At 53.6% G+C, this 23,680-nt stretch overlaps 1 protein-coding gene across 11 annotated transcripts in view; it reads left to right on the forward strand.

Annotated features, from left to right (window-relative positions):
* Positions 1–22,406, forward strand: part of MYT1L (myelin transcription factor 1 like) — a 409,089-nt gene extending 386,683 nt beyond the window's left edge. For 7 of the 11 annotated variants that reach the window (XM_057558744.1, XM_057558742.1, XM_057558747.1 and 4 more), the window contains 5 exons: positions 7,414–7,505; positions 15,813–15,916; positions 19,129–19,272; positions 19,592–19,726; positions 20,321–22,406. In XM_057558744.1, coding sequence (XP_057414727.1) covers positions 7,414–7,505; positions 15,813–15,916; positions 19,129–19,272; positions 19,592–19,726; positions 20,321–20,350 — 505 coding nt within the window. In that variant the 3' untranslated portion in view covers positions 20,351–22,406. Of the gene's footprint in view, positions 1–7,413; positions 7,506–15,812; positions 15,917–19,128; positions 19,273–19,591 lie in introns of all 11 variants that reach the window. The other 4 variants (XM_057558748.1, XM_057558750.1, XM_057558751.1 and 1 more) reach the window with 2 other exon arrangements.
* Positions 22,407–23,680: the final 1,274 nt, after the last annotated feature.

Below are 23,680 nucleotides of genomic sequence, written 5' to 3' on the forward strand. Positions count from 1 at the left end.
GAGGTTTGCTGGGAGGCGGCGCTGGCCCCGAGCCCCTCATGTCTCCATCCCTCTAAAGGCAGCGTGCTCCCCGCGAGCTGCCTGGCCCCCCAGGCGCTCTGTTCAGGCCTGTGTGCACCCGACACGTTTTGTCCTCTGCTCATCCCCCGAGCAGCGTGGAGTTGGAAGAAACATCCTGGGAACCAAATAGCACAAGAGGCCAGAGCCCTGTGCACTGGCCCCGCGGGTGGTGTCACCGGCCGGTCATGAGCCTCCGTGATTCTAGAGAAATGGGGAGAAAATGCCCCCGTGACCTCAGATCCCTGAGAGAGTCAGTGGGGCCACTCCAGTCCTTGCTGCGCGTGCTACAGAGTCTTAGACGTAAGGAGAGTTTAACATGTCTGCCCACGGTCGCCCTCTCCTCCTCGAATTCCCTTTGCAAGAAGACTCTGTCTCCAAAAACCTGCCCGAGCCCCCAGAGAAGGCTCGCTTCCTCTGAAGAACCGATGACACACTCCGGGGCTCTCCCGCCAGCCCCTCTGAAGGCCGATGCCACCCCCCGGCACAGAATGCATGACCGGCCACCGTGTCCCGCTGGCTGCTCTGTCATCACCAGATGTGCAAGGCTGCCGGGTCCACGGCTGACGTCCAGTCCCCATGACACTTAACGTTGTTTGATTTCAGTTAATACAAGCTGAAATGTGACCCACGCGGGCCGGGGGCTCCCACCCTGGACGCCCTGCAGGCCCTGACCCACTGCGCCCGGTTCCTCTCCCAAAGCTCCGTGGCCCCGTGTCCCTTGGGGTCCCCCTCTGCCGTCCTCACGCCGGGTCCCCCCTCCCGGAACGCGCCCTGAACAGTCCCACTGCGCAGCCAGGGGTCCAGCTGGGTGAGGACACGCCTGGCCACACTTGTCACCACTGGCCAGGGGGCCGGGCCCCGCGTCCCCCTCTCCTGCGGTGCCTTTACCCTGAGCTCTTAGTGCCGGGGGGTGTCTCCTCTGTTATCATCTGTCACCCCCCGATGCGTCAATGCCGCTTGAGCTCATGGCAAAAACTCATATTTACAGAACAGTTATGTTCACATATCCAAAAACTGATAGAAATGTCATAGGAAATGGGAAAACATCTGGATTAGGAGTCCAAAGTTAATTAACAAGTATGATGGGATCAGTTTCCTAGGCTGCCTGACACTCACCAAAAACTGGTGGCTTCAAACAACAGAATTTATCCTCTTGGCGTCGGAAGACAGAGGTCACAACACGGGCAGGGGCGTGAGGGGACGGCAGTCCTGGGTGTCACCCCAGTCTCTGCCCCGTCGTCACCGGCCTTCCTCTGTGTCTCTCCCGTAAGGACCCAGTCACGGGACGAGGCCCTCCACCCCAGCACGACTTCATCTTGACTCAGCGGCATCTGCAAAGGCCCCATTTCCCATAAGGTCCTGTCACAGGTTCTGGATGTTAAGGTGTCAGCATTCCTTTGGGGACACGATCAGCTCCCAGCAATGATTTACAGGAATGTGAGCCCCAGGCTTCCTAGAGACAAGCAAAAGGAGAAACACAGAGAGAAGCAGGTTCCCCGCCGTCTGCTAGGATGCAGCAGGAGAACGAGTGGGGCTCAGGGCGGTGGGGACACTAGGTGTGGTCCCACGTCACCAGGCCCAGGCCAGCAGGGCTGACCCAGCTCCCGGCTCCATCCCCCGTGGCTCTGCCCTCTGACCCCCACCCACCCCGGGAGCTTCGTCTCTAGGCTGTTTCTGTCCCTGGATGGTCTGTCTTTGAGGATGCTCCCCTGGGTGTCATGGCAACACTTAAGCTTCCGTCCCCTGGACCAGGTGTGCCTAGGATGTGGCCACCAGGGCCACCGTCACTCCAGGAGGGAGAGACCGCCACACTGGCCCCCAGGAAAGGGGCGGAAAGAGCACGCACATTACAGCAAAGTGCCCGTGGACCCCAGACCTCAGCGGGCATCTCTACGGAAAGCCCTGGTCAGACGCCGCAAGCCGAGAACACACTCATCTCCGCTCAATCTCAAAACTCTACGGAAGTGACCTACTCTCAGTTTATAAACACACAAAGCTTTTTAAACGGTAAAAAATTTTTAAAAGAGAAGTGAATTCCATCTCGTCCACCAAGTCCTGGGAGCTGCAAAGCTGACGGACAAATGACTCAGACCTGCATCTCCGGGAGAGGAAGGGGTGGCGGGGGACATGGGTGAAGGGGGAGCTTGGGGGGCTGCGGATCCCACGGAACCCACAGACCAGTGGGCCTTCTGTGGGGGTTCGGAGAAGGCTTGAAAACAGAGGACTAGTCCAAAGTCTCCATAAGAAGCAGCCTGACCCCTAGATGTCCAGCCCATGCCTCCGTCACCCCAGTGCAGTGGGAAGCTCTGGCCTGGGACCCCAGGAGCATCTGGACACAGGGGTGGCCCTTGTGCTGAACTCAGGAGCATTAAGTGAAACGTGGAGGCCCCGCCGGCCCCCAGCTTGTCTCACAGCCGCTGTGGCCACTCCAGCCCATCCAGACAGGGGGTGCTCGACCCCCGAAACCAGCAGGTCCCAGAGAAAGGTGTGATGTCTGGAGAATGGGAATGAACAGCCTGGGATTTCCAGCTATTTAAGGGATGAGCCAGGTAACAGGACAGAAAGCAAAATAAACACACTTAGAAGAAGACAGAAAAGGAAAAAAAAGCTCAGAGAAAACAGACATTTCTGGAAGGAGAAGACTTTTTAAAAAAAGGTGTGGGCTTCCCTGGTGGCGCAGTGGTTAAGAATCTGCCTGCCAATGCAGGGGACACGGGTTCGAGCCCTGGTCTGGGAGGATCCCACATGCCGCGGAGCGACTGGGCCCGTGAGCCACAGCTACTGAGCCTGCGCGTCTGGAGCCTGTGCTCCGCAAGAAGAGAGGCCGCGATAGTGAGAGGCCCGCGGACCGCGATGAAGAGTGGCCCCCGCTCGCCACAACTAGAGAAAACCCTCGCGCAGAAACGAAGACCCAACACAGCCATAAATAAATAAATAAATAAATAAATAAATAAATAAATAAATCTATTTAAAAAAAAAAACCTTATTAAAAAAAAAAAGCTGTGATTTGTCATCAGACAGAAAAGGAGGATAGAAAGAATATTATGTTATTACATTCATAATTCAAAAATCATTCAGAGAACAGGAAAGATCTCTTTAAAAAAAAAAAAAAGTAAGTAAGACTTAAAAATCCACATAGAAAGTTAGAATACAAAGCTGAGGAACTCTCCCTTAAATTATAAAGAGGTGAGAAAAGAAGATAATATTTTAAAAATAGAGAAACAATTCATGTGATTTAATAACCAACAACTAGGAGTTTCTGAAAAAGTAGAGAGAAGAGAGAAAATGGAAGAAAGAAAATGATCAAAGAAGGAAACCAGAAAAACCTCCAGGACCAAAAGTCTTGAGTTTTTGGGAGCTTGAGAGTTTTGAGTTTTGAGAAGATCTCGGGTTTCTGAGTTTTGAGAAAGACCTCGCGAGTAACCAGTGCAGTGAAGGGAAGGTGCCCCATCGGCCAAGCTGCCCCCAGATGAACAGCCACAGGAGAAGACTGGGGGCTTCCTGGGACTGCAGGACCACCCCTCCCCAGCACCCAGGCCCCCCCGCAGGAAGTACCAGCCTCGCTGTCATAAACAAACGTCATTCTCAGCCACACCAGAGGGACACTCGCCCAAGAGATGAACTTTACAGCCCCCTCGATTCAGCAGTGTCAGTCACAACACTGTCAGGAAAAGAACACCTGAAGAAAGACCCTCCGAAGGGCCATCCCTGTAGGTTGTCTGACTCCATACCTGCTTTCACCTGCCCAGCAGTGGTACTGAGCGCCCTGGGGCTCAGCAGCAATTCCAGGCAAGAAGGGGGGTCAGAAGTGTATGAGCAACCCTAGCAGGAGCGCGTGAGTCACTCAGTCCCCCATCCGCGGCGGGGAGAGACCCCAGCGACCCTGTGGTACCCACCAGCTGGGACCCAGACGCTCGCAAAAGCCTCATTCCTCCATAATGCCATCAAAATGCATGGAGGGAGGGGAATCAAGCAGGAGAAACAAAGCGATTGCAAAGCCTGCTACTCTCCTGTCTGACCCACAGCCCCCGCAAATTAACACCTGCGACTGGGAGACCCCCGTCTGTCCCAAGGCCCAGGTGGGCACAGAGGCTCCTGCCCCAACGCTTCCCTCCCTCCACGGCTCAGGGCATGCTTTCGACACCAAATATGTTTTTGGAGAAACTCAGAACGTTGTGGGGGGGATAAACTCCAAATTCACATCTTGGGCTGAGAAGGAACCACAAGGACACCCCTTCGCACTGAGATGGGAGCAGTTCAGACAAATAATCTGGGGGCAGAAATTCCATGGGGGTCAGAGGACACCCTGTGCCCCCAGCACATCCCCCGTGGTCTCAGGAAGCAAATTCAAAATTGGGTGCTCCGGTGAGTGTGACGTGTGCCCTTGGTGTTAACGCCGGTTCCCTCACTCAGCATCTGCCTGCAGCGCCCGCCCCCGAGAGTCCCCAGTGTTACGACGCAGATGGTAACAGTAGTGCAGTGCCCGTCACCAGGAATCAGCTGGTGACACGTCCACAGTGTTACGATACAGAGGGTGGCATTAGCATAGGAATCTATGCTGTACAGGGAGGTACCACGTCCTTACTGGAGGATTTTAACATCAATGGTGAAATCGTAAATAGTGAAAAAAACAAGGTACATAACAGCCCACCCGCACTTCTTGGGAGAGAGACTGAATCACAGGGGCCTTTCATATCAGGGTCCTTTATTCTCGATTCCCAGCCACTCTGGGCCGTGAACAAACAACAGAGCAAGACACCCCACGCGCTCTCGAATTTCTTACTTTCCTCCCAGTGGACAACTGCACGGCCCCGAGTCTTTCTAACCACCCCCCTCCCAGAAATTTTTATTTACTGAGCTATTTTCAGGGGTGATGTTCTCCTGAAGGAAGTTCCACTTGGGGGGATGTCCTCATAAAACGCTGGGCCTCCGTCTCCTCTGTTCCTTTCTGAAGCCCTGGGCAGTGTCTGCCTGGAGCCTCCCAGGAATTCCTGGTGGAGCCTGGGCCAGACGTCTGGGGCCCCAGAGGTGGGTGCTGGTGCAGACACGGGTTAACTCTTTGCTGCCTGGAGCCTGGTTTTAATTAGAAGCGTCTCCATAAGGGCCGCTGGGTCTCCGCTTCAAGACTCTCCTCTCACCACACCGAGATCCCCCCGGGGTCGCTCCCTGGCAGGACTCGGGCAGCGGACTTTGCCCTGAGATCCTGGACCAGCGCAGACCCGGGGCACCCGGTGCAGTTGGCTCGGGCCGCCACTAGATGGCACTGCGCCCTCGCCGGGCACCCGCCACCCGGCACCGGCGCCCGGCCTGCTCCGGACGCTTCCAAATTTGACCCAGGCTGGGATGCAGTCACTGGATCGGAATGGGAGGAACACGGTGCAGGCGTGTTTGCACAGAACACATCCTTCTGTGGGCCTGTCTGTGTCTCCTAACTTAGTTCCCAGCTCTGGCTGAAGGACACCGTTATTTGTCATTCTCGGCTGGCAGTTCAGTTAACTGGAAGCTAGGAGAAGCAACTGGAGACTGAAATCTGGTTCTGACCCTCAACGTGGGTCCAGGAGTCTGTGTTTTAAACTGTTTCCAGGCCATCCTGCTGCTGCGCATCCGGGTTTGGACCCCGCCAGCCTGGTGATGGATGCGTGGAGACACCCGAGTCCCTCCCTCCACTGGCTTCTGCGTGACCGGGCTTCCTTCTCGTTACTTTCCGCCCTCACTCTGTCCTCTAGCTCCCTCTCCCACTTCTGTTCAGGCAGGAGAATCGGGGCGGGCAGTCACGCGCTGTGCACAGCTTCCAATCCACAAGCGTCCCGGAGCCCCTGGGCACACCTGGCGACGTGCTGGCCTCTGAGCATAAGGCCTCAGGGGTGATGGCCCCAGCGAGCGCTAACAGGATTCTGTGTCACCCTCTGGGGTGACGTCCCACGGCCCCGTCCTTCCCCTGTAAATCTAGAAGCTCCGTGAGCGAGTGCAGGGCCCGGTGAGGCTCTGGGAAGAGTAGCGGGCACGGCGGTCACTCGGCCTCTCGGGGAGAGTCCTGCACAGTTGCCAGACGCAAACGTCTCCTCGAACCAGCACTTCGGAGCTTCCTCGTGCAAACATTTGTTGTACGAAGGTGTCCTCCCCCGAAACACCTGCTAAAATCCCCATCAGAAAAAGTATTAGAAAATTTATCTGAAGAGACGTTCAGAAGGCCTCCCTGTATAAACACAGATGTCCCATGGATGTTGCTTAGTGGCCGCGTAAGTGTCACTCTCTAAGGACAGTGTCCATCTAGCCCTGAAAATGCGGGCGAAATACAAAATGGTACACGTGGTATGAATATACGTAAAATGCTGTACATATACACTGGTTTACATTTCACCTGCGTGTGAAGCACCAGAGGGACCCTGACAAGGGTGCAGCGGGGCCCTCTTGTGTGGCCCCTTGAGGTCGTAGCCAGGTGCGGGGCGAGGGGTGCGGAGGCCCAGGCTTGGCCCCCCTGGAAGGTGCTCAGGTCGCTGTCCTCAACATGGACCCAGAGAGCAAGACAGAGGGAGGGAGGCGTCCTGCAGAGACGCTGCTCAGACCAGGTCCCAGCTCAGGACGCAGAGCACATGCGGACCGGGCGGACGACTGTTCACGAGGTTAGGAGGCGGATGGGGGCGTGTGGACCCCGACAGCTGAGGGTGTTGGCACCGTTTCCGACGCTCAGGTGGCACACTGACGCTGAGGCTGTGTCTGGGGGTTTCTCCCTGATGACTACGGCGGAGGCCCTGGTGGGTCAGGATGCGAGGCTGGGTGAGAGCTCATCGCTCTGGCCCTTCTGCTTTTGCACGTTTGACGTTAAGTTTTGAATCCAACCCTTCTGTAAGTTTGAGACTTTCCACAATAAGGAAGTTTTTTGTACTTTTATTTACTTTTGGCCGCGCAGCACGGCCTGTGGGATCTTAGTTCCCCGACCAGGGATCGCACCCGAACCCCCTGCCGTGGAAGCGAGGAGCCCTATCCACTGGACTGCCAGGGAAGTCCCAATAAGGAAGTTTTTAAAGCGAGATAGTCGCTCCCTCAAAGTCCCAGGGGCCCTCAGAGGGCTCATCTCCCTCCCGCCCGCGCCCCAGCGGTCAGACCTCGCCCCAGGCCACACTGTGGCCCTGCGCTGCGTGCCCACCCCAATGTCCGCCGTCCACAGACACCTGCCTGTGGGCACGGCCGGCCCTGCCCACCTTCCGCTCTGGTTCCCCGTCTGCAGGCGGCCCTTTGCCGGCAACCAGCCCAGTCGGGTGACGTGGGGACCTGCAGCCCGCGGCACTCTTCCCTGCAGGCCCGGGGGCCCCCCGAACCTGCGACTAACTCCACCTCCTGTCTCGTCCCCAGCTTGTCGGGATGCCCGCGGGCCACGTCGGCCATGAAGAAGGCGAAGCTGTCGGGAGAGCAGATGCTGACCATCCGGCAGCGGGCCAGCAACGGTAACCGCGTGCGCCCTGCGCCCAGCGCACCCCCCACCCACCCACCGCGTCGGGGCCACGGCCACGGCCCGGCCGTCCTCGCGGCCCTGGCGGAGCCCAGGCACAGCCTCATCCCTTCGGGAGGGGGCAGCGGTCACTCCCGCCCGGGCAGAGCCGGTCCACCCGGGGGAGGCGGCCTCCCCACGGCCCTCCGCACCGGGCGCTGGGTCAGGGGCCCTCGGGCCACACGCAGCCCACGACTGTCTCCCTCACCCTCACTCTGGGGCGTGAGCTGCGTCCGTCTGTCTGCGCGGCCCTCCTTCCAGACGCTCCCTGGCCCGCTGCAGGAGGCGTGCAAACATGCGGGTGGAGCGCACGCGGGGGGCGGGGGCCTCGGAGCCCGTCCCAGCCCGACCTCAGGGCCCCGGGTCCGTGTCCGCGAGCTCCCTGCTCGCTACAGTCAGTTTGTGACCCCAGACCAGAGCTCGCGGTGCTTTCAGGGCCACGGGGAGGGGAGGAGAGCCTGACACTCTGGCCACTTTCCCGCGAGGCCCATCCTCTCTGCCTTCTCCTCGTGGCTCAGCCGTAAATGAGGGTCCTCTTCACGGTCTGTGGGGCACTGCGTTTGTTGATTTTTTGTGTTTTCCCGTTGGAGACGCCACTGTTGAAAAGGCCCCCAGAGCAGGGCAGGGGTGCCGTCTGGTGTCCTGGGCGTAAGGGGGCCGTGACACGCCTTAGGGAGGAAATTCGCGTCAGACAGGCTGCTGGCCGAGACTCCGGTGTTAATGAATCAGTACGCACGTTAAATGAGGACGTGTCTTTCACAGAAACACACACGCTGATGCGCTGATGCCCGTATTGCCACCAGAGGCTCGCGGGGGCGTGACCGCGTGTGTCCCTGGGAGCTGAGGTCCAGCAGTCCCTAGTGCAGTGTTTGCAGTGACTCAGGAGGACAGAACTCACGCGTACGGAGACCAGTGCAATTGTGGTCACTCAGCAGAGTGGCCTGTGAAAGCCTCCCCTCCCAGCCCCTCGGGGACTTTGTGAGGGACGGGGCTCGGGCAGAGCGGGGCCTACGGTGAAAGTGCTGAAGCCAGGCAAGGCACCTCCCAAACTCTGTGCTCCCCAAAGGAACCAAGTGCCGAGAAACACGGGTCACCCCCGGGCTGGAGGCCTGGACCCACCGCAGGTAGCTCGGGCCCCAGGACTGGGGGGCGATGGAGCCGACCCCGCCTCCTCCGCTTCCCGGGCTGCCCCGCGCCCAGGATCCACACAGACGAGGACCCAGCCCTGATGCGCTCCTAGCCTGGCGACGCCTGGGGCCCGGCCGCTGCCCTGAGGCCTCCATGGCTCACCGGACACTCATTCTCGGTCCTGAGGACAGCACGAGGGGTTCAGCAGGAAACGTGCCTCACCCTGCCCCCCATCGTTTACCAGGAAGACAGTCAGGGCCACGTTGCTTCCACCTGGAGGTTCAAATCCCGAGAGCCCCACCTCTGCTCAAGGCAGCTCAGGCGCTGGAGATGGGGGCCGGGCACCAGTTAGACGGAAGTTCTCAGATGCACCCGCCAGCATGAGGAGCCCATCCTGAGATGCCAGGGTCACCAATGTCACTTCTCACTCAGCCATCGAGGGGCAGGGCGCGTTGCCAGAAAGAAAACAGTGTCCACTGAGCTCTTTCCAAAATATTTAGCGCGACATTTCACCCGCAAAACATCCCCGGGGCTAAAGCAAAAATCCTTCGGCAAACTGATGTGAGTCTGCGCCAGCTTATGCCTCCCGATAGACGGAGGGCAGTACAGACGCAGCAGGGAGAGAAGCGGAGAGGGCAGGTCTGCAAACCCAGAGGAGGAGGCTTCCCGCCGGGCGGGACGGCCGGGGAGAGCGGGGAGTCCCCCGGGCTGGCGTCTCTCATGGGGGCATCCAACATTCAGAATCCTTCTGTAACCACCAACCACAGCTGTTAACCAGAAAGGAATCATGCCCTCCGGGAGAGGAACCAACCCCAGCCTTCATCCAGGCTGGGCACCCGGCTCCCGGCTCCACCCTGGTCAGTGGGGTCGCCCACGGGGTCGCCATCCACCCACCTCTCTGCATCTGAGCTCAGCTTCCTGAGTTTAGGCTTCGGAATGTTTGTTCCTGCTGTAGGTTCTGTCACTTGCTTGTCCACAGACGAGGACCCTGGGAAGCCCAGGTCAGCTGGAGATGAAGCAGCAGAAGAGGGTCAAACCCAGGTCTTCCCAAGCCCAGTCTATGCTGGAGCCCAGGGCTGGCGGTCCCCTCGCTTCTCACCTGTCGGGGCACCTTTTCTGCCAAGATCAGGGCACTTCTTAGTAAACCCAGAGCACACGTCATCCCATGGACAAATGGCCTCATCCCTGCGTGTGTCTGACCAAAGGGCAGGACTGTGGGAAATTCACTTCTGCTCTTTGGGGGACGGGAGCTCAGGGGTCACTGCCCCCTGCAGCTGTGCCCGACCTTCACGGTCAAAGGCATGGCCCTCACTCTGTGTGAGGGAGAGACCATCTCTCACCCTCTCATCTCTTGAACATCCTGAGCGCAGACCTTACCCGAGGTCACTCACCCTCCATGTGCAATGTGTCCTCTTAACGGTGACTGAGCACCGCGGCCAGGGGACCACCTGAAGCCCTAGGGCTGACTCAGGCCGGGCCGCTCCTGTCCCGGGATCCGGCTTTTTCTCCCGAGTGTGTATCTGAAGAGGAAGGAGTGCATCTAAAAGTCTCTGAGGTTTCCTTCCGGCTCTAACATCCAAGGTTCCTTCTTTTTCTTTCGGAAGTTTAGAGAGAGTCTGTGCCCGTCTCTCCCCCCAAGACCCTCACTGCCATGTGTCTGCCCTGAGTGATCCCGCATCGTCGGTCAGCGCTCGGCTCTCCGAGCAGCCGGGCTCTGCGAAGTCATCAGGCGTCTCCTCCAGGGCCCTCTGCACACGGTCACTCCAGGCCTGTGAGCATCTCTGCCCGGAGTTGGGCTGCAGGCAGCTTCGGGGTTTTGTTTTTTTGGTTTTTGGTTTTGGCCAAGCCTTCAGGAGAGAAGGAAAAGAAATAACGTTTTTCTGCCCTTCTCATCTACTGTCTGGGATGGTGAGCGGAGGGAAGGCCCCCTCCCCCGCCTGCAGCTCTGTCCGGGGATCGCATGCACTTATTCATTTATATTCCCAGCAGCCCCAGGCGTGGGTACTGACGCTCCCCTTTACCTAGAAGGAAAAGGAAACTCAAAGCGGTGAAGAGGTGAAAGCAGTGGCAGGCGACCTGGGTGGGCACAACCGCAGCCAGGGCCCCGCTGTACCCCAGTGGCGCAGAGGGGCCAAGTCTCTGAGCCTACCTGGTGCTCTCTCCTCTCCAGAAGTGGGCTTCGCAGCCAGGCACTTGTGCCCTGGGGCTCTCAGGGGTGACCTGGGGGCACGTCCACATGGATGGCTTTCATTCCAGACCCTCGAATTCCACCTGACTCACTAGAATCCGACAGTCTGAGAATCTATCTGTCATCTGCCAGCTCTTTCCCAGCTTCCCCAGCGTCACGGAAGAAAGGCTGCTCCCGAGTCCTGGACTCACACACGTGCAGGAACTTAACGAGGAGCCACTCACGAATGCTGGGCTCCTGAGGGCGCTCCCAAGAGGGCAGGAGGGCAGAGGGCAGGAGGGCAGGGCCAAGAGCTTCAGGAGGAAATGGTGCTGCAGCCTGTGCACCTTAGTTCATCCAGGCAAAAACTCACATTTTCATCCATCCACCCATCCATCCATCCACCCACCCATCCATCCATCCATCCATCCACCCACCCATCCATCCATCCATCCATCCACCCGTCCATCCATCCATCCACCCACCCATCCATCCACCCGTCCATCCATCCACCCACCCATCCATCCATCCATCCATCCACCCACCCATCCATCCATTCATCCACCCATCCATCCATCCACCCGTCCATCCATCCATCCACCCACCCATCCATCCATCCATCCATCCATCCATCCACCCGTCCATCCATCCATCCACCCACCCATCCATCCATCCATCCACCCATCCATCCATCCATCCATCCACCCGCCCATCCATCCATCCACCCGTCCATCCATCCATCCACCCATCCATCCATCCACCCATCCATCCATCCATCCATCTACCCATCCATCCATCCACCCATCCATCCACCCATCCATCCATCCACCCATCCACCCATCCACCCACCCATCCATACATCCATCCACCCGTCCATCTCCTAGAATAAAATTTAGAGATGGAAAGGTCGTCATGGGGGCCCTGGCTAGTGCTTTTATTGGATTTGTGGTGACCTCTGTTGGAAGGTTGATCTGATCTGCAGATTGTTTTGATAATGAAGCCTGATTTGCCACTTAGTTTACACAGTAGATTTTTTTTCCATAAATTAAACACTCAGTCCAAGGCTTTGATGAAAATATACTGAAAGCACTCTGCAACATACAATTTTCTAGAAATATATGAATTTTTGGCAACTAAAGTCACAGTCAAAACCATCAGATGGCAATTTCGGACTTGTGAGGGAGAGGTGTGTCTTTTTTAAAGTCTTTAATTCAACAAGTATTGAAGCCCACTGCACTAGACCACATGCAGTATTTTTTCTTTTCTTTTAACTGTTTCTCAACTCACGTGGACTGGGTCAGCAGGACAAAAGCAATTTGTGCTACTTTCCGGCCAGAGCAGAGGTGAGCCTGCAGACACCCCGGGGCTGTCGGGCTGCTCAGACAACACAGCATTTAACATTTTTCTTTGGCCCCTGTTTGGCGAGTCTCATTATATAGGTCAGGTATCTTATATAGTTGGCTTATTTCTTACAGCCAGTGTGACAGAGAGGGACATTTTTAAATGGAGGGATTTGAGGTTTCTAGGAATTAAGGAAAGTACTCATCACAGGACTCTTAAGTAGCAAGATATGGATTCAGATTCCAGGTCTGTCATGTTTCAAAACCCAGCTCTAAACCCCAGACTTCTAAAACCTCTCATCAAGGCAGTTCAGAAATGCTGCCAGCTCGGTGCTTTGTGACGACCTAGAGGGGTGGGATGGGGAGGGTGGGAGGGAGGCTCAAGAGGGAGGGGATATAGATATACATATAGCTGATTCACTTTGTTGTACAGCTGAAACTAACACAACATTGTAAAGCAATTATAATCCAGTAAAGATGTTAAAAAAAAAAAAAGAAAAGAAAAGAAAAGCAACGCCGCCAGACTTCAGGAAATCTCCCGGTAACGTGATCTCTGCCTCCTGCTTAGACGTTGGTTTTCCACAAAAGTTAAACAGAACATAATAATTGTTGGAAACTCTTCCATGAAAATTCAAACCAGTGAAATGGGCTCCCAAGATTTCACCTATATTCCAGAAAGACCACATTCTTGTCTCATAATTTTATCAAAATTCTTCTAAGTTTCCATTTGCTGGAATCTAGCCTCAAGACAAAGATGCTGACATGACGGTGTATTTTATATGCTTCACTGTATATTAGGTACCGCTGATGGAGTGCTTCTGACAAGCGAATTAAGGTGATTTAATTGGAAATTTGAGGCGTGCTATTCTTTCCCACCGTTCTCTGGGTTTTATAATAGTGTAGTGACCTTCAAACCGCCAACCCTGAAATGGATTGTTTTGCTTACAATTCCACTCACTTCTCAAGGGAAACATGAAATCTCGGTGTTGGAAACAGGCAGTTGCGTAGCACATTTTTCACCCTTCCTATCACGATTATCCAAAATCAAATCTCTTGATCAAGTAGCTCTAGGGGTGCACAAGAGGTAGTTCCCCAGGAAGAGCTACCCCAGCCTCATATACAGACTCTGGCAGGAGTTACCTTCGTGACACGCAGTCATGTCTGCTCTTTGACACTTTCAGTGTCATATGCAAGTAAAAATTAGACGTTTTATTTAATATGTGAGAGAAGACTGCTCCTATATTAACCAATGCGTTTCCTTTGCACAATGTATTCTTACACTACAGAGAGGCTCAGAGCCATTGCCTAAGGGGCCTTGGGGAGACGTGCGCCCCTCTCTCAGCAAGCGCCCGCACGGCACAACATTAGAACCTGTAACAGTGGCTTCCAAAAGAGCCTGAATCCAAACAAAGATCGGGAGATCTTAAAAGGCAGCCGGACCTCAAGGTCCGAGAACAGAGGAAGATCTTCTGTGCTTCTTAGAAAAATGTGATAACCCTCTCTTCACATGGCTGGTCTTCAACAGAAACTGCAAAACACACCTGGAAAAAGAGAAAGCTTTAAATTGTTTAAACCTAAAAAGCTGAAGAAATATGACATGAAGAGCTTGTCCAGAAATCTTAACAGAAATTCACTTGGAAAATCTGACGACCCTCACAGCCCAAGGATTCAGTTTACACAAACGCTTCCGTACGGTTGGAAGACTAGCAATTTAAAGGAATGTGTAGCGAATCCTCGTTAAATGATAAACTGACTCATGATTTAGTTGGTTTACAAATCAGGATTCTTATGCACTTCTCTTGATTATTTTTATGCATTCTTATCTTGAGCTGTACCTGAACTTCAACGACGGAAGAATAATTACGTTGGCCACAGCCTTGATGGAGACCTCCCGTGTGCCAGGTTTTTTATATACCCTAACTCAGTCAATCCTAACCCCTAATTTTGAGAGATTGCCATGAAGACCTGGTCACATATAAAAAGTGGGGGAATAGCAGCCTACACCTGAGAAAGGGTGAACCTCGTTTCATTCCTGGCAGTATTTTTTATTATAGCCTTGATCTGCTTTTCGGGGTGCATTTGATAAAAAGGAAGACTTTGCTGTTGATGTCCTGGACACTGTAAGACGCTGGCGGAGAAGCACTTTGAGGACCTAAGAGGCTGATCAGGGGTCATGGATGAGAGAGCCATCGCTCTGGTTAAGGTCCCGCCCAGTCCCCCTGGGTGATGGTGGGAGCACAGCAGGGGGAAAAGGGAAGACTTGGGCAGGTGCTCAAGACCAGCTCGTCCGTGAGCCTCGCTTCACACCTAAGACAGATCCATGGGGAGAAACGACTCAGAAGGAAGGATTATTAAAGGGGAAATTAAATTGAACACGATGACACGTTCCTCCTGACTGCTTTTATGAGGAAACATAATGCCGTGGAAGAAATGTGATTCTTTGCAGGAAGATGCTTTACTCCTGCGAATCTTTTTTTTTTTTTTCCATTTCACTAAAAACAGCAGCGAAGACTCAGACCCCCAGTCTCTCTTTGCTTTGTCTTCTCGACGCCTGGGAGGGGAGGAACCGTCCATGGAGGGTCTGCAGCATTCCAGGTTTCTGGGGCCTTCCGTCCCAGGCAGACTGGACCCCTCTCCCTACAGAGCTGGACAGCGGCCCCCAGGCTCCTCCAGGTGCCGTGCGAGTGACGGGTGTGGTCGTCCCGTACCTGCATTTGCCGGGTTTCTGCTCTTCCCCTAAGGACGCTCAACCGTGGGATACCCGTGTCAAACACCAGAAGGATCGGGGTCTTTCTGACACTGTCGAGGCCAGGTTGCCAGCAGCCAGCCAAGCGAGCCGGCCTCGGAAACGCCCCTTGTAAACCCTAACGATCGCCCCTGCAGCCCAGCCAAGGCCCCGGCCGGCGGCTGCACAGCCCCTCTCCCCCGGGACGTGGCCCAGCCAAGCTTCACACCCTGGCCATTCAGGTGGGGGGATGTGTTTATTAGCTAGCTGTCAATATTCAGAGAGCCTCTGTGACCACCCGCCTGAAGTCTGTCACTGCCCCCTCATCCTCCCGCAGGGGACGGCTACCTAAGCACCCACCAAGTCGGGTTTTTGGTTACCGGTCTGTTATCAGTTTTCCTACCCAAAATCTAGGCTTGGGGAGGGCAGGGACCCTGTTGGCCTCATTTTCAGATCTGTCAGCAGGCTCCTTCCCATAGTGATGGGGAAGAAAGAGAGAGGGAGAGAGACAGAGATGCAGACAGAGACAGAGAGACAGAGAATAAACGGAGGAGACAATTCATGGGCTGCACCGGGTAAATCCATGTCCAGGACAAAGATGGTTTCGGCTGGAGTCGGAGGGTCACACCCTGAGGCTCTGGCTAATCGTCCCAGGGAGATGGCGCCTTTCAGTTTGGGGGGCCTGTGTCCCCCCGGTTGATTTTTTCTGTTTTTAGGTGCCTTAATTGTAAGGAGGATGGCAGTGGGGATAGAAGACACACAAACTGTGACCATATTTTTTAATTCAAGAGTATACTCACCCAGCAAACTCGGTTCCAAACCTAGAAAGAACGACACCTCCGGGTTCTACCTGTGGTGTTTCCAGGTGCAGTGTCTCTAACGCCCTCCCCTCCGTCCTTACAGGCATAGAGAACGATGAGGAGATCAAGCAGCTGGATGAAGAAATCAAGGAGCTGAACGAATCCAACTCCCAGATGGAAGCCGACATGATCAAGCTCAGAACTCAGGTAACAGTTTCTGAGGCCCTCAATCCAGCCGCCACCTGCGCTGATGCCGGGTAGACAAGCGGTGGCGTCATTGCCTTTTTCTTTGCCCAGTTTTCCCGTTACTTATTCACCTTTTTTCTCGGTCTTCTGCTGAGATCATTTCAGTGGCAAAACTTGCTGTGACAGAGGGGCCGCCGGCCGACTAGTTTTCCCTCTTGTGTTGGTATTTTTAACGACACGTGGCTATGAGTAGCCGTTCCGAGGAGTGCCGTTCCTGCAGCGGGTGAGCTCTTTCCCCCCGGGAGGCAAAGGCCCTAAGGTCATCACTCGGGAAACAGGGAGCTTGTTCCTCGGGTTCCCGGGGGGCCGCTGCTATCCGTGGCCTCTCGAGCCTGCTGGGAGGGGAGGGGTGGAGCCTTTATTGAGCACCTACTAGATGCCCCATCCCAGGGGCTTTGGTCCTATAGCCCAGGTGCCCACAGCGGTCCACATGGTAAGTGCCCACAACTCCCGCTGCACCTGAGACCTGCAGCGGCTCAGCCTGGGCCGCAGAGCCGTGGGCCCAGCGCACCCCGTTTGGCTCTCCACAGGCCTTCCCCGCCCCGGCTCTGGAGGCTCTGGGAATGGGGAAGTGCTACAGCCACTCACAGGCGAGGCCAGGGATTCCTGTCCCGATCGAACCCACGCCCTCTGTGGCCTGGACCTGCCCCTCCCCAGCCATCCCCTCGGGGCACCACAGCCTGACTGGGATTCTTGCCCATGGGCTTAGGGGGCAGGGACAGGTCCCTGCTGGTCCCCGTCCCCGCGGGCACAGCCTCTCCAGGGAGGGGGGCCCTCCAGCTATGCCCCCACCAGGGTCACCACAGGGGCTCCAGGGCTACCCTTTCGTGCCCTCGGGCGGATGTGAGGCTGAGGTTCTCTGCCTGGCCTTCTGTCCACTTGTTTGGACCCCAGCCCAGCTGCTGACCACGGCCTCACCTCCGGCTGTGCTGCAGCCAAAGGCGTGCCTGAGACAGACAAGGGTTTTCCTTACCTTTAATCCAAAACCACAGCGGGGAGGGTGGAGGCCCTGCCGCTGGGCTTTCTGGTACCCCTCGCCTCCAGCCGGGTCAGCGACACCGGGAGGGAGAAGACCGTGCTGCTGTGTTTTGTCCAGTGACTGGAGGTGAAGACAGAGCTCTCCAGGCCGCACATCCCGGCTACACAGGGCGCGTGCATGGCCCCCAGAAGCCCCGTAGCACGGCCGCTGGGATAGTTAGGGAGCGACGGTCACCGCGCCTGATAGCCCCGGAGCCCAAGCCCCAGCTGTCAGAGCCCCACTCTTACCTGTGTTACCTGAGGGCTCCAGTGAGCCTTCAGTGTAAAAATAGATTCTGGTTCTGCTGCTTCAAAGGCACTGAATGGTCAGTCTGACCCACACCTCTCTCATCTTACAACTGCAGAAATTGAGGGAGACCAGGGTCCTTGCAGGGTCCCAGGTCCAGAGCCTGGACAGAGTTCACGGTCTCTCCATCGAAAATGCTCAGAACTGGGGACTTCCCTGGTGGTCCAGTAGTTAGGACTCTGCACTTCCACTGCAAGGGGCAGGGGTTCGATCCCTGGTTGGGGAACTAAGATCACACAAGGCGCACGGCATGGCCAAAAAAATAAAAAACAAAGCAAAATGCTCAGAACAGTATGAAGAATTACATATTTTTTTCATATCATCAAATCAGTGATTGCTGAGCTCTATGTTTGTCTCTTATAAATCTTATCTTTATCCTGAGCCAGGACTAGATGTCGTATAAACACGCACACCCCATCCTAGTGCCCTCCTCCCTGCACTGCAGGAAACGAGATGTCCCTCAAACACTTAGTCGGAGGCCATGCTGCCAGTGGCAGGGAGGGGAGAAAGCTCCCCATCCCCGAGGCGGAGGACCGGGAGTCAAGGCCCGGGGCACAGAACCAGCTGTGCGCCCAGCCCTCCCCCGGCTATGAGCAGGGAAACCCCACCCGAGACATCAGAGTTTAGAGTTTACGAAGCAGAGATTCAGGTGATTCGGGGCACTCAGTGGTTGCAGTGTGAAGGCGCGAAGGCTGTGAGCTCGGTGCACGTCTGGCAATTGTGTCTGGTTTCCACGCATCCCCTACGGTGCTGGCCTGCGGCTGCCGAGCTGCACAGGTGCAGGGGACCCGCAGAGCCTGACACACACTCTGTGGCTGCCAGGAGCACCCGCACCCGCGTAACCAGCCTTTACTGCAGCATCCAAGCTGCCTGTTCGCTTCCACGACGGTGTCCCTGCAGCCCATGCAGATGGGGGCGGCTCTCCTGCCTGGCCGGGTAGTAAGTGCTGGTTGTCCGGTGGCAGGTTGAGGCCAGAAGGCGCCACGGCAGCTGTTAAATTCTCTCTGGAATATTAGACGGAGGAAGAGGCTGCCCAGGAAGGCACGGTAGACCTTCATCCGATGGAGGGATGCAGAGACGTCATACAGACCTTCATCCGATGGAGGGATGCAGAGACGCCATACAGACCTTCATCCGATGGAGGGATGCAGAGACGTCATACAGACCTTCATCCGATGGAGGGATGCAGGGACGCCACACAGACCTTCATCCGATGGAGGGATGCAGGGACGCCACACAGACCTTCATCCGATGGAGGGATGCAGAGACGCCGTACAGACCTTCATCCGATGGAGGGATGCAGAGACGCCGTACATGCCGGTAGAGACACCTGCCTCGACCCTGCGGCGAGGGCAGTGACGTGCCTCACAAATAAATCAGTATTTCAAGACTAATCTGTGCAGAATTAAGTTCAGGCTAAAAAGAAGACGTATTAGCCGCCGCACTGCATAAGATACTAATCCAAATAAATAATCCCATCACGCCAGCGGAAAGGCCAGGGTGGGACAAGGACACAGTTGTCATGTGATCCTCTATGCACAATGGCGAGCAGAACTTTTTAAAAAATGGAGCGAAAGTCGACACAGCCCAGGAGCCTAGCCCCCCCAACGCGTGAACCCCTTTTCAGAAAGACAAGCCCTTAGAGCCCAGCTGCCGCGTGCTCAAGCGTGACGACTCAAAGCACGCAAGACGACGACCCTGAAAATGACCTATCCTGCACGTGGAAGCCTCTTGATTTAAGCAGAAGGGTTCTTCCTCTGCATCAGGAGCTGAGGCCTCTCCCTGGGGGAGCGGGTGCATGCCCCCCAGGCCGGCTCGTGTTACATGTCCCCGCATCTGTGCGTTTCAGATCACCACCATGGAGAGCAGCCTGAAGACCATCGAGGAGGAGAACAAGGTGATCGAGCAACAGAACGAGTCCCTCCTCCACGAGCTCGCCAGCCTGAGCCAGTCCCTGATCCACAGCCTTGCCAACATCCAGCTCCCGCACATGGTAAGTGACTGCCCGAGCAGAGCGGGCCGCCGGAGGCCTTGCGCAGTGCACATCCTAGAGTAGATGTCTTTTCCTTTCCTATTGGCACCGTTCTTCGAACTTCGGATGTTTGCGGTTACCTCCCCCAAACCATAGCGTTAATTGCTAGAGACTCTGGTGGGGCTGAACCGGTAAATCCCCTAAGATTAAGTCGCTCTGAAAAGGCCTTTTAACTATCATAAGGACAGTGGCGTTATGCTATGATACTATTTTATGCTGATGTGAATATCCTATTAAGAAACTAAAAGTTGCATATGAACTACTATTTAATATCTCGTAGGATCCAATCAATGAACAAAATTTTGATGCATACGTGACTACTTTGACGGACATGTATACAAATCAAGATCGTTATCAGAGCCCAGAAAATAAAGCTCTACTGGAAAATATAAAGCAGGCTGTGAGAGGAATTCAGGTCTGAACAGCTGCTGTAGTGATGGAATCTTGCTTAAAAAAAGGATGCCTCTTGTTTTTTGCTGCTGTAATTTACCAGAAAGTGTTATATATTTATTTCTGTTTGAAACAGTGTTATGCTTACAAGACTTCATAATGATTTTATGTCTTGCTTTAAAGATAGTACCTGCAGAATAGTTTTGGAATACATTCACATTTTTGTACGTTTTCATATAAGCTGACATAGTGTGATATGCCATGTAATGTTTATAGCTGCTAATGTATGCACATTTGAGGGTATATATATTTCTGAAGAGGTAAGCCGATCAAAATAAATAGAGTGTAAATTCTTTTTAATGCTTTAGTGATTAAATGTTTTAGTATTTTGAACTGAAATGGACAAAAAACAAAAACAGCTTTGAATGATCATTTGGTGGTCCTGCAGCCACTTTTTAGATGTTATCATTTTGCCTCATGTTGGAGGATTTTACGGAATTTAAGAAAAACATTTCGTGTGCATATTGTTTCATAGCAAGAATTGGTTGCAAAAAACAAATGCTTTATTTTTGAACAATGCTTGGAAATATTATGTGATTTTTTTGTTTGTTTGTTTTAGGAGGATGGTGTATGGTGGGGCAATAAATGAGGTTTTTTGCATTCCAAGGAAATGGCATATGGATTAACTGTAAGAAATGAGATAAGTAATTTATTGTAAGACAGCATCAAGCCATGGAAACTTGGCAGAAGATTCAAAGCAGCTTAAACAGCACTTTTTAAACTAACTCCTGAGCATTAATTACATGGTGTGACTATGGGACCTTCAGTTAAGACAGGGGCCTATTAGAGGCGGATGACCCGAAGACTTCCTCTTCCATCCTCAGTGCCCTTTGGAACCAACTTCTCTTACCTCCCCAAGAGTTCCGTGCCCCTCTGAACTGTCTAACAGAATCTGTGTGTTTTCATTTACGCTCAAAGATCACTTAAGACTATTTATTTCCCCTTCCACCTTAAAAAGAATTATTCTTACTGTTGTTGTTGCTGTTATGATTTCCCGTATGGGGGATGAAGGCACGTGATTTGCGAGTCCTCGAGCGGCTGGGCTGATCTGTCTGCTGGCCTGCGTGGGCCAGCAGCTCCGAGAAGTGCCCTCGCCCCACGCTGACTTTGAATAAGCCCGGGTCCTATTCAGAGTCAGGACAAGTGTGCTCCACTGTCCCGTCCCGTCCGCTGGAGACCAGTTGACCATAGAACGTTTGCGTAGCCTTGTTTGACCTGTCATGACCTTCTCTAAGAATGAATGCAATCAGATGTTGAGAGTAACTAAATATGCTTCAGCACTTTTTTGCTTTACACTAGATCATCTTAGACTCATTTGCACCCCGGAGACTGATTGTTTTACCCGACGACTGCACTACGTGATGCATAAGACCACTTTCCACGGCTGCGCTCTCCCCTGCTCGCTCGTCCCTGGGACGACGTGTGTCGTGTTTTCCGATTGCCGTTGACTTGATTTACATGTAATAGCATTCTTCCTTCCATGTCTTGATGTTATGCAGGAAGTACAAAAGTACTTAAAATTTTGTTATGAAAAAAAAAAAAAGATGGGTTTTGTAAAAATAAAAAAAAAAATATTTTTAGCAGAACAGGACTTACAGGGTCATTGCCCCCACACGTGCCAGTCGACTATTTGCACTTACCTTGTCCTATATATCCGTACGGAGGTGTGCAATTCCCGTGTCAGTAGCCTCGTGACACTGACCCTGGAGGAATCTGAAGAGGCCTCCCGGCTGACCCGATAATGCTAAGGGAGATTACAGGGACCTCACAGCAAATACTCTGATACAATACTCAACCTCGGTATATATATATATGTATAAATACATGCACATCCCAGCGGCACTTTAGACTGCTCACTGTACAAAAGCTTACAGTTTTCCAGGAGGACTTTAATAATTAGCTGGGAAAAGATTACGTCATGACTTGGGCTCTGCAGCCCTTTTTCTGTTGTGTGATTAGTTGTAGCTGCCCTGCTCAGAATTGCCTTTTTGAGAACTGAAGCCAGGTGCTGTGCGTCACCTGCGGCCATATGTCCCATCCAGGGCCCCGGCCTCCTCGCGGGGGGGCCCCCGTTGTTCATATCGGCACATGCATCTCCCCGCCCCGTCGTGTCTGCAGCTTCTTGGCCAATATAGTGATGCTTTTGGTAGAGTAATAGGTAGTATCAGTTTGGGATTCTAATTGTTCTCACCTATGTACAATGGAAAGGGGTTTTAAGCACAAATCTGCTGCTCATCTAACGTTGGTACATAATATCAAATCAAAAGTTATCTGTGACTATTATATAAGGATCACAAAAGTGTCACATATTAGAATGCTGACCTTTCATATGGAATTATTGTGAGTCATCAGAGTTTATTTATTATAACTTATTGTTCATATTCATTTCTAAGTTAATTTAAGTAATCATTTATTAAGACAGAATTTTGTATAAATATTTATCGTGCTCTCTGTGGAACTGAAGTTTGATTTATTTTTGTACTACACGGCATGGGTTTGTTGACACTTTAATTTTGCTATAAATGTGTGGAATCACAAGTTGCAGTGATATTCATTTTTAAATTGTGAACTTTGTACAAATTTTGTCATGCTGGATGTTAACACATCTTACTCTAAATAAAAAAGGTGTTACCACATTTGTAGCACGATGGGTCTCTAACCGGGTGTGCATCTTCACTGGAGTCTGGAAGTGCTTGGTGTCTGGGGCCCCCAGCGAGACCCCCGGGAACGATTCTCCCCAACGCCGGATGCTTTTATTGTAATGTTTTTGGAGGTTGAGTTCTCTACTCCGAGGCCCCTGAGAGCAGATGCGGGCAGTTCAGGAGGTACCTGCACGGAACCCGTCTGGAAGCCACTCTGCCACATCTGCCGTCGCCCCGCTCTCTCCCCCAAGGTCATGTCACACGCAGGCATCTCCCCAGAGCGGGGCCATCCTCGCTGCCACAGTTATCCCTCTAGATATGACATCGTCATTACGTAACACGCATCCGCGTCCCAAAGTTCCCACTTGAGCCAAGAACGTCCTTTACGGATTTTTCCAGATCTGGTGTCACGAGGGCTCACAGGCTGCTTCCAGGTACCACGTTCCCACCCCTGGTCCCTTCACTCCCCTGTCTTCCCGGGTCTGCAGGACACAGAGATTTGAGAGGTGTCCAGGCGGTCAGCTGCTTTGGTCTGATGGTTCAGTTCCAAGGAAGACGCTGTGTCTTTCTTCGCACCTCCCATCTGGGGTTCCTGGGGCCACTCGCCCTGTGATTGGTCCCCTGGGAGTATCATCACCATTGTTCCCTCCACACTGTCAGCAAGGATCACCCACACCCTTAAATTGCCCTCCAAATATGATTTAACAGCGATGAGTTACCCAGCTGCCCATCACCTTCGTTAGTAAAAGGAACCCTCTAAAATTCCGAAAACACTCACCTGTACTAGACACAGTCCCCCAAAATATAAAATTTGAGGAAGAGACCCGCCATACTCTTTGTTAAATCCAAAACAGAGTCCCAGTGGCGTCTTCCGCTGATTCAAGGCCATCTGAGCCCCTCTTCCCAGCGAGTGTTGCTGATATTTTATACCTAACGGCTCGGTCAGCTGCATCAGGGCTGACGGAGGGGGAGGGTGGAGGGATGCTTTTAGGACCCTGCTACCTCTGTCTCTCCATAGCTCGGGGTGCACCTCTGTGAAAAGCCCCGCCTGCAGGATCAAATGCAGTTAAAGCAGATGGTGGTGCGTCAAGGAGCTGCCGGCAGGCAGTGACTGAAATCCTTCAACTTGATTGTCGAAAGCCGTTTTGCCCTTGCCTGAGAATTGGTATAAACATCTTGGAAAGCAGTTTAACAATAATATCGAAGATCTTATAAAATTCAAATTTTTGACCCAGTAATTCCAGAAGTCCCCCTAAAAACACCAAAAAAATTGTAAA

This window comes from Balaenoptera acutorostrata, chromosome 12 (assembly GCF_949987535.1).
Source record: "Balaenoptera acutorostrata chromosome 12, mBalAcu1.1, whole genome shotgun sequence".
Classification (NCBI taxonomy): Eukaryota; Metazoa; Chordata; class Mammalia; order Artiodactyla; family Balaenopteridae; genus Balaenoptera; species Balaenoptera acutorostrata.